This window comes from Trachurus japonicus, chromosome 11 (genome assembly GCF_045865225.1).
Source record: "Trachurus japonicus isolate A0001 chromosome 11, Traja_1.0".
NCBI lineage: Eukaryota > Metazoa > Chordata > Actinopteri > Carangiformes > Carangidae > Trachurus > Trachurus japonicus.
Genome location: NC_140917.1, coordinates 17,818,481 through 17,829,748, shown reverse-complemented (window position 1 = coordinate 17,829,748; position 11,268 = coordinate 17,818,481). Strand labels below are relative to the sequence as shown.

At 40.3% G+C, this 11,268-nt stretch overlaps 1 protein-coding gene across 2 annotated transcripts; it reads left to right on the top strand.

Moving 5' to 3' along the window:
• Positions 1-372: 372 nt before the first annotated feature.
• mrpl24 (mitochondrial ribosomal protein L24) lies at positions 373-4,586 on the top strand. 2 transcript variants are annotated; one of them, XM_085791447.1, is made up of 6 exons: positions 373-529; positions 813-1,002; positions 2,120-2,215; positions 2,645-2,748; positions 3,465-3,595; positions 4,192-4,586. In XM_085791447.1, the coding sequence occupies exons 2-6, from the start codon at positions 820-822 to the stop codon at positions 4,326-4,328; spliced, it is 651 nt and encodes a 216-aa protein (XP_085647573.1). In that variant the 5' UTR covers positions 373-529; positions 813-819; the 3' UTR covers positions 4,329-4,586. The 2 variants fall into 2 exon arrangements, with proteins under 2 accessions (XP_085647573.1, XP_085647572.1); XM_085791446.1 differs by having other exon boundaries at positions 481-530; positions 816-1,002.
• Positions 4,587-11,268: the final 6,682 nt, after the last annotated feature.

Genomic DNA, 11,268 nt, shown 5'->3' with positions numbered 1-11,268 from the left:
GACAAGAATTGATGTCTAAAATCGGCCCCTCTACTGTTGTAAAATGTTGTATTGCAAACATTTTTAATTAACCATGTAATGTTGAAACTGTGACAAAATTGATGTATACATGTTTGCAATCAAAACATACCATGACATTATTAACTAAGAAATGCCATAAGGTTTAAATTGTGCTTATTGTTATTATGAAAATGATAACATTTTAGACAGTAATCCAAATGTAAATAAATTGCATTTCTTTTCCAGTTTTTCCCACCCCTGCCATGTAGCCTGCTATTTCAGATGTTTAGCCACTGTGGAGAGTGACTAGTCAGTCAGTGTGCTGCTGCATCCTGCCATGGATGTATAATAGATCCATGCATCCTGCCCACAAATCAATCCGTCGTCTCGTCTCTGCTCGACTTGGCAACTGCGCATGCGCTGTAGCCTGTTCTCGCCCTCCCGCCCACCAGGCGGCGCTGCCCGCTGCTGCCGCCGAGGGTGAACCGCTGTCTGTCTTCTGCTGCATGTGACATTGACATCAACAGAGGTAACATCTTTTACCATGCCGTTCATTGTGTTTTATTTACGTTATTGCTGGGTAGTTTATTTAAAAGGGAGAGGCAAAACTGTCATTCCAGATTTGTGTATGTTTTATGAAACTGTGTTGTATTGGTTTAGTGGCCGTAAAACACAACGTGTTGATGGTTACACCGCAAGCTAACGTTAGCCTAGCCTGTAAGTGTTGTCAATGGAGACGGCGGCTCGACCGTCTGTGCTAGTTTTAGCTGCACCAACTCACAACGAGCCTTGATTTGTTTTCACTCCCGCAGCAGCACAATGAGGCTGACCGCTCTCCTGTCGATGGCAGCCCGGGTGGTGGTGCCCAAAGACTACCGCTACGGCACGAACAGACCGTGGACAGCGCCCGCTAAGAGGCAAAACCCTGCGGGGAGGAAGAGGAGGAAGGTGTTTGTGGAGCCACTGGCCCTGGAGGACTGGTCTGTCCTCAGAGGGGACATGGTGAGAAACACAGGGCAGGGGACATGCAAAGGAAAGCAAAGCAGTTGCCTATTTATTTAACAAACTTGCTTACTTTCAGATCATTCAATTACTTCACTCGTGCTCCTTGGCTCTTGGCTTTTGAGTATTTTGCACCATTCAAATGAGATAATATTTTGTCACAGCTCCAGTTGAATGTCTTGATTACCTTTAATCACTTCAAGCATATTATCATGGACTCCGTGCATTAGGAGTGTACATGTACTTTTTGAAATTGATGCATGAATTGTTTGTAATCAGGGCCATTGGTAAAGAGAGCTTGCTCGCAATTTGCCCTCCCTGAATAAATAGGTAAAAGAGAGAAAGCAAACTGAACCAAACAGCAGCTTCTACCGAGAAATATGGCAGTAGGCTACTGTGCAACAATCGAGGCACCATAAGAAAAGTGTCATAGTGTCTGCATGTAATCTCACACTGACACAGTGATGACACAGACCAGGGTGGGCCCTGTGGGAGCCAAACAAATGTTGTTGGACTCCTTGTTCTTCATGTTTCTGAGGATAGTTGTTGTTTTTTTTGACTGTGGCTGTATGTTTGTGCTTAATGTCATGTCATAAGTGGTTGAAAAGCATAAACTGCCTCAAGCTTTTGCACAGAGATGAATGTTATAACTGTAGGTCATAGTGAAACCAGTAACCGCAGCGTTGCATGTATGTCTGTAAAGACACGTCTTGAGTCCTGTCTTCTTTTGAAGTGAAGTCAGTGTCAAGTCCACGTTTTGATCTATAATCCTGAAAACAGAGCAAGGGGAGTACATTACACAGAATAATATTTATTGTCGTATCAAGAATATTACTTTAGTGTCATTTTTAGGACGCTTTCAGCACTTAGATGGGCGTTAAACATTTTGTACAACCCCCACCACTTGCTTTTAGCTCATCTCTGATGAGATGAAACACTTGCTGTTAACTTGTTCTTGCACATTAGTAAAGTATGTTATGCTTACCCAACCCATTAAAAATGCTTGACAATTTTTCCAACACTGGGAATAAAGACGGCATTGTAAATCTTCACTTGGAAATAATAAAACTGAGTGGAGGAGTGAAAAAAAAGTTAATCTTCTGCTTTTGTTGCTCAGGTGGAGATTCTGGCAGGGAAGGACAAAGGGAAGCAGGGTAAAGTGACCCAAGTCTTCAGAAACAGAAACTGGGTCATCCTGGAGGGACTGAACACAGTAAGGAAGTTACCTTTGTCTCAGTGAAAAGTGAAATGAGGACACGCACGACTATACATCTCCTGAAAACACCAAATTGGTCTTTTTTCTCTCACTTATACCTGTATATTATTTAGTGTTTAAAATGTAGTGTTGCTGTTGAGAAAATCAAAAGCTTTCTGTATCTGTTGTTATAATAACAATACATATATACAAACTAACAGATGATATTGCCAGTCTTTCATGTCACCAAAATTTAAGGTGAAATCTTCATGGTCAGTAATTGAAGTACCAGGGTACGACCATATGTGTTTATTTTTTGTCTCCACCAGATGGAGCCAAAGGTTTAGGGTCAGCGTTATTACGGTGTAACTGCTGACCAAGTTCACAAAAAAAAACTTTTCACCACCAACACGTTTGAGAATTGTAAAGTATTATTTTCTGTGTTAGCATCACAGGTACATAGGAAAAACTCAAGATTACCGTGGGACCTATATTTCCAGTGAGGCTCCTCTGCTGCTGCGTGACGTTGCCCTCATCGACCCCTCCGACAGGTACAACAGGCCCTGAGACAATTCTGGATGATAGTCGCAGCTTCACATGTGCATGCACCATAGCAATATCTGAACCAGAGGTTAACAGTCAAAATGAATGGTGACCTCTGTTATCGATGGTCTCATGTTATTTGCAGCCCTGCAGCTTGTACTGAAGTTAAAGCTATAATTCCTGGTGTTGATATGATAACATTGATTTAGATTTATTTATTTTTTCTAAATGAGACATACATATTAATGAACATTTTCAGGTAAATGTACTTGAGGCTAATTTCTATTTCCAGTCCCACTGGCAAAAAACAAAAAAGGCAATAAAATTATTGAATACAGGCGAGAGATCTTCCACACTGTTGAGGAATTAATACAATTTTAAAGTGCAAGGTGCTGCTAGTACTAGTTGAAGTGCTCATTGCTGCTGTTATTGCATACTACTACCTATTTCATATGGTCCTTAGTGTTAGTGAATTGCACATATTGTTGTTTTATAAGGTAATCAAAAACAGTGATCAACAAAAAAAAGAATTAAGCACTATTAATGATCGTGTGTGGCAGTTCTGATTGTTTTATTCTCCAAACTACCATTTAAACGAGGGCCTCACAACAACGACCTTCATAGTACTTAATAGTAAATGTTGAAACAGCGTAACAGTGCTGTTCAGGTAAATGCATGGGACCATTGATATCCTGATTTTGACAAACTGACATTGGTCATCCAGGAAGCCGACCGAGGTGGAGTGGAGATTCACAGAGGAGGGTGAGAGAGTTCGAGTGTCCAGCAGGACGGGTCGAATCATCCCGAAGCCTGTTGTGGAGCGACGGGATGGCATCGTACCAACGCAGTGGAAAGGTGAGTGTGTGTCTGTGTTTTGGTTGGAGGGGTATTCTTCTTGATGCAGTTTGTTCCATGTGTAGTTAATAGTCAGCACATAAAACCAGCTCTTTTTTTCCACCCTGTGCAGATTGCAATTCCAAAAAAAGGTTTCAGAGTGATTCAGTTTGAGTCTCTGATTCACAGTGGAGAAAAAAAAATCTTAAATCTAGGGGCTCAAACTTTTACCAACTCATTCATCTGAGCACATCATTGTTACAGTTAAAGCTCTTTTTTTATTTATTTATTTTTTCCTATTTTTATTTCTAATTCTGTATACAAAACTGAAAAAAGTTTAACACTGTAAATCGAGACGAAGCTAATGTCATGACACAAACCTGTTTTTCCAAATAAAGATTTAATTTAAAATAATAAGAAAAAAAAATCAGTTAAAGCTTCTCTTTTACAGAGCGTCTCAGTAAATCTTGACCTCAAATCTTGCTAGTTAAAGAAAAAAAAGACCCAGAACAGCTGCTTGTTACAGTTAATGTTGTAATTTTGAGACACTTTTCTTTTTTAACTTTTCATGATCTGTTAAATCTTTCATTGTGACCTTTTTTTCTTTTTACCCTCAGATGGCCCCAAAGACACAAGTCCTGAAGACACTCTAGAAAAAACGTATGTACCGTCTCTGAAAACCCTGGAGGAAGAGGTCGTGGAGAAGTTGGGTATTCAGGACAACAGGCGGCACCGAACGTCCTTCTGGTACTGACCAGACAAATCAGAGACACTAGCATCCAGCATCATGTCAACACAGATTTTGAAGGATTTATCAAAAAAGACTCTGTCAGGATGACATCACTTGGATTGACCGATGGTGAAATACAGGTGAAACATACAAATGATCACTGAGGTGATGCAGAAACGTACATGCAACTTCAATGTTTCCTGAATCAGTCTCCATTCACAGAGGTATCACAGTTTGTTTCTTTATAAAATGTAATAAATAAATGTAACTTAAACCAGTTAATTTAATGGTCTATATTTTGGTTTATAAGTGTGAAACTAACTCTTAACCCCTAACCCTGTATAAATATCTATATAATAATAATTGATCATATCCACTAAGCAGGTATAAGGTGGTTTATCTGAGGTTTGGATGACAGTGTAAAATAATCCAGTTACTAAAGCCAACATCAGGAGAACAGCAGTGGACTCATGGAAATTCACACAAATACACCAGCTTCTGTCTGGGAGAGAGTGAATTACTTGACATTTAGTGTTGAACAATACATCACACACAGACTGGAAGACTGGAAAACTGGGATTGTTGCTGGTATTGGCAGGGTTAATGATGGTAATGGTTGCAGCCTGCTTGGATCACTCACAGGGCTGAAAATAGCCATATTATTTTACAGAAGCCCAGACATGCTGCTGTCCAAAACTTAAAGCTCCTAGACAAATGAGTCTGTCTTTCCAACATGTCTGGGAAACAGCGTGGAGAAGGAAATGGCCGGGGAGGAGACTATACAGACGGGATCGTTTCAACAAAGTTTGCGCTCACCTCATTTGACTCTTTATACACTGGCGCTGCATGTTATTCCTGTGATCTGTGAAGGCTACTGCATCAGGTTTCAAAAATGACCTCACCTACTAATTTATGACCCGCAATGAAAAATGACCAGAGATTCATGTAAGAAAAAGACTCATACTATCAAAGGCCACAGAAAAAATGACTATCCTTTTCATATTTTTCTCCACCTCATTTTACCGTCTTTTTCCACCAAGCCCATTGGCTGCAGTTAGATCTTATCAATTTCATGTAGATTTTTAAAATGATCAAAATACATAGCTAACTATACTCCTAAAATCAACCCAATAGTCCCCAAAATGAAAGTTTTTTTTTTTTGTCAGTGTGTTGAAAAGGAAACATTTTATTGTCCATAGTGACATAAAACTGATCAGAGTTTGATTACAATCATGTGATAAATATGATTTTTAGCCACAATTTCACAACATCTTTACATAATAAGTGCATATAATACTGATGTGAGAGTTCTAGTGTATTCTGGCTCACAGTCACACTGTCATGGTTTACAGAGACACCAATGGTCCAGAGCCGTTGTTAATGTTACTGGTTACACCAACACTTCTTCTGCTGAAACATCAAATCTCCTCCATTAAAATATTAAAATTGAAATATAGGAGGACATTTTTACAGCAGCTGGTGAAGGAGGATAGAGCGTTAATTGTTCACCCGCTCCAGTCTCTCCAGCTGGTCGACACATTCAAACTGGCCAAACCTCTTAAAGTTTTCCCCCGACTGTCCGCCAGAAACTTTTTTGAAATGGCTGAAAACATAATTCAGGGTGTCATGGATCTCAAAACACCTTCACATAAACCAACATGAAGCTGTGAAGGTGTTTGACTGAGAGGACAATGCATGCAGGGCATTACAGTAACATCTGTAGGACCGGTGCAAGAAACAATAAGAGGAGTGTCATATAATATCACCCGTTGATGTTTTAATGTGAACATAGATAATTCAGTCACCATTGAAGTTTAAGACTGAACATCTTCAATAACTCAACAACTTCAGCATTATAACAAGCTGTTACATTATTATATTATTGTGCCTAACCACACACAGTGGACATTTATTCTCTTAGAAGAGATTTAAACTGTTGTGGGGGGAAAAAATGAGTACAATTATATTGGATAAACAAAATATAAAGAGATAATTATGTGCTTTCAACCAGAATTGCAGGGAAATAAACATCTTTACAAAACTTACCAAAAAAAAGAATGTTTGTGTGGCTGTGTACACAAACATTGGTGGATTTCCATAAGGCCCTGATTAAGTGGCATTTCCCACTTTAACAAGACCCACACAGCATCACTCCCTGCACTTAAGATATCCCACTATATCTACAAATGTCCCGTTTTATCTCTATCTACCCTGGAAATACCCAGAGTCTGTTTTAAGTTCGACATCCTCAGCTGTACATTTATCAGTGATCTATGAGGGAGGCAGCAGATTAAGTGTATGAAGTCTCTTTTTCCTCGCTGGTAAACCACGAGTATTGATTTACTGAAAGACCACGTTAACTTGTTGCCAGATCTCCAGCTGCAGAAGCAACTAGCCTAACTTCCAGCCACTGACACATACACACACACACAGAAGAAAGAAAAGAAAAAAAAAACGATGTGTCACAGATTATATAGTTGCGTCAAAATTTCACAGTGGCTCTCCATACCCTAATTTCTGGTCAGTGTAGCAGCATCATGCAGAAAGCATGGCAGGCTGCTGGTTTGGCCCATGAGCGGAGCAGCTTTCCCACACCCGTCCCTCCTGAACCGGTTTGTCTCTGCCACTTTGCAACCAAGAGGGAATAAAAGCAGCCAGTCAGCGGAAACAGGGTTTTGAGGTTTTCGCTTTTATGGGAGGAAAAATGATTCAAAGGCTGGTCGTCTTTCCTGTCGGTGCAGAAGCGTTGCATTTCAATCTGGGATTACATCAAGGTGAAGTGTAAAATTGGTGAAGTGGAGCCTTTGCATCACTTCATTTATCCTCTTTTTTTTTTTTTTCTCCATTCACATGCACAGAGGCAACAACGTATGTGCATCCAGACTTGTGCAGGGGTAAAGTGGCCACCTACTAATTTATACCTTGTGGTGATTTGACAGCGATTCTGGTAACCCAGTTAAATGAAACCACTGAACATGACTCAAGCAGAATTAAGAATACATAAAAATAAACTGCAGGCTTTGCTCTGCGTTTTCAGCTGAGTCACATTTCAGCCACGTAAACTAATGAATCCCACCTGGAGCTGTTGGCTGCACGTGTCGGAGACCAAGTCACCGGCGAAAGTCTTATTGTTTGTTAATGTGAAAAGTCAGATTACAAGATGCAGCTTCTGTGACATCTACATGAATCTGCCTTCAGTGTAAGTACTTCAAGTCAATCTCTGTTTCTGTGCAGATTTCAAAACATACAATCATGATGTTAGATATTCATCACTGCCTGATAAGTAATAGGCCTATCCTGTTGTCCTGGCAGAAACAGAAGAACCTGCGACCATGCAAATTTCTCCACAACATCTGAACACACTTTAAAGCTAAATGTCAGTGTTGCTCTTGACTCACTTGATGATCTAAGCTCAGCTCACAATATAATGATAGTGTCTAATTACAGGCCGGTTGTTTGATGGCTGCTGGAAAATGTAACTTTAGCTTGTATGCAGGTCTGAGTGCATGGCTTTGCATGCATGTTTTCATTGTGTTTGCTCTAATTTACAGTAGTCGGCTCCCTACAGGTTGTCATACGTGACTTCAGTCCTCTACAGATCAGCTGATAATAAGGTAAAACACTCTCTTCTCTTATTTAGTTTGATTCTTTCATCCAGACATGGTTCATGAGTTTTATGTTCAACATTGGTTCACAGAGAGAGGAAAAGCCCAAAATACTCATGTATGTAATGTGATCTTAATCTATCATAAAACACAGCTGGCATCAATGTGTTTTACACAGCTGGGATGTGGTGGTGACACTGGACAAACGTCTCCACCTCACAAACTTAGATTCTTGTGGAAAGTCCGCTCTGTTACTAAAATAATTATGACGAACCATTTTGGAAAGGAAGCCATATGACATCAGTAGTGGAAGAATTAATTATATCTTATTCCCAAGTAAAAGTATCTGTACAATAATAATGTAGAATTGGCCTTGTCAGTGTTTGATTATTACACATTGTTGCATTGAAGCACTTTAAATCCAATCCAAGTTTGTTTTGTTATTTACATTATACAATGTACAGTCAATGTAACTTCCTCACACCTTTTAAAATACATTTTATTATTGGAAATTGGAACTTAAATTACTACTACTAATTATTACTATTACTATTACTTAAAGGCATATAGTAATAAAACAAATTATGCATAAACAATCCATTAAAACATTTAAATCAATCAATTAATCACAGTCGCTTAAGTGCTAGTAAAAACAGACCAAACTTTATATACACAATATTATAGATTAGTAAAACTGTTCTGGAGTAAATAGTTACTTTCCACCAGTGTCACACGCACACTGCCTATACATTTTTTCAAATCAACAATGCCCATGTTTCTATATAGGATTTGATCAATATGGACTTTGACAAACTAAAAAGCTAAAAAAAAAAATTCCAGCAGGTTTTCTTTTCATGGTGAGGTCCATTTAGCAGCTGTTTTGGTGCTTTTGATCGTATCACCTGATCTTCCATAGCAGAAAGTGTTTGATCGGTTGTCTTTTAACTATAATTGGTGAAACTGTGCGCCTTTAATGGGCTCTCTCTCTGTCATACTGGACTACGTGACTTAAGTGAAACAGCAGAAACAGGAGGTAATTACACAGTAACGTCTCAGTGAACCTCAGATTATTCTCAGTTTGCCTTACAGACACCGGTGACGTGACTGAGCTGAATGGATGAAGTCTTGGAGAGGAAAGACGCCGGACCAGCTCTGATCACTCCACTCCACTCCACTCCACCCCACGACCCTGCTGATGAGGCCTCATGGCAGCCGGTGGACGACAATGACGTCTTACAGCGGATGATAAAGTGCTGACGGGACATGAATTAATCTGGGTCACTGTGACAGCCAGACCCGTAGCAAAACCTCTGATCTCTGTCTGCGCTCTGAGCTTTGACGGTTCCCTGCTCTCAGACAGTTCCTGCTGGTATCTGCGTGTCACATTCCTCAGGTGTGCAGCAACAACCGCTGCTGCCGAGCCACACACACGACCACTGTGAAGCACCGTTCACCTCACCCTCCGTCCTCTGTGCATCTCTTTTGCATACAGTATAAACAGCTGGCAGAACCCAGTGACTTCTTCTGTATGGAACTGATAATGAAACTGAAATGAGCCCACCAGTCACCTCTGCACTGTTTCTCTCCCCACTCTTGATTTTGCATGTCTGTCAGCAGCAGGATCCCTCCTCTCTTATTGCTTTTTGCTCTTCTTTTTCCTTCTTGTTTTGAGGGGGAGTTTTTCCTCCTCTGAATCGAGGCTTTAAGGTTGGAGAGTGTTGTATGTTGTTGTACAGATTGTTAATCCCTTTGAGGCGAATTTATGATTTTGGGCTGTGTAAATCAAATTACCTCGACTTGATGACAGGGCCAAATGTTGACTTTTAACTGGCAAAGCAGGCAGCTTACTTATAAAATGATGGCACTGACTCTCTATACATGTCTTGAACATTTTTGCATCTTGCATGTTAAATCTTGAGTTGTTCTTGGGGGCGTTAGGGGGCTTTTGGTGAAATATTTTGACAGCTTTTGGGTAAATACTCATAAAATGTGGTTGCGAAAGTCTCCAGATGATGATTTAAATGATCTGCTGACCTTTACGCTAGCACTACCTTTTTATTTGTCCTGTAAAATGTCAACGTCTGCTACTGTAGATTATTATTTTTGCACAAAAATTCATTGTTCCCAGAGGATGAATCCTCCGGCTTGAGCCCCTGTTGTGCAGCCTCACGGAGCTGCGAGCATAAGAGTCTTTGTCTTGTTTATCCTTCACACAACCTCTAACCCTTTTTGTGTAGAAACGAGTGCAACGCCACAACTGCTTTTGAAGAGACACTGGCCATGCGTCTGCTCTTTTGTCCCTGTTTTTAATAATTCTTGTTGATTTTTTTGTTGAGGCGCACCGTGTCAAATCTACATTTGTACGGTGCATTTTACTGAATACGCGTCTGTTCACTTTCTGTACTTGAGATGACAGGATACATAATGCATAGAGAGAAAAAATAGGGTAAGGAGGAGGGATGGAGGTGTGGTCTAAGCTCATTTTTGCCCATGGCCCCATGCAGGTTAATCTGACCATGAACAGGAGACAAATGCATCCTTTATTTCTCTCCAACAGCATCTGTGTTAACAATTTGAGTTTGTCGTTACACAACAGTATGAGGATTACTGATGTAATGTTTGCATCAGAATTATGATATATTTCCATTATGGTGCAACTTTAAAGGTGCTGGTGCATGAAATCCAAATCTGACCTCTTATGGAGGACTTTGGCTATTTCTGTATTATTACAGTTAAAGACACTGAACTGAACTGCATTAAATGTAATGATGTCAGATCCAATGCAGGCCTGCAGGTTCAAGTTGGACATGATGAGGTTTGTCACACTGGGACTGTTCCAGCTGCTCATTGCTCCATGATGATGATGATGATGATGCATGCAAACTTGCTCAATGTGATTAAAAAAAAGAAAAAGGAAACAACAACAATGCATTTTAGTGCAGCAGAATAATAGGATGAGTCACTCTTCTAGTCAGAAACTAAAAGGACAGCTCCTTCAACTCCCTTCCTCCTCCTCCTCCTCCTAGTACAGGTGACCGTGCTGCAATATCACTACCTGCAGTAGCATCAGCTGCCCGCTCTGCTGACTCAACTCAGCCTGCTTTATCCAAATGACGCTCAATGCATGTGTCGTTCCCCTGCAGAGTAAAAAAAAAAAAAAAAGAAAACATATAGGTCATCTCCTCAGTGCAGATTTCACTTCACAGCCTATAACATCGGTTATTTTAGATGTCATCCCTCCCAACCTCCCTTGACAGGCATGCGCCATCTCCATCCCGGTTGTTGGGTGAAAAAGTGGGCAGTTCAGGATTTCATTATCTTCCTTCACTTTCTCTCAACTCCCTCCTTTTCTTTTCAAG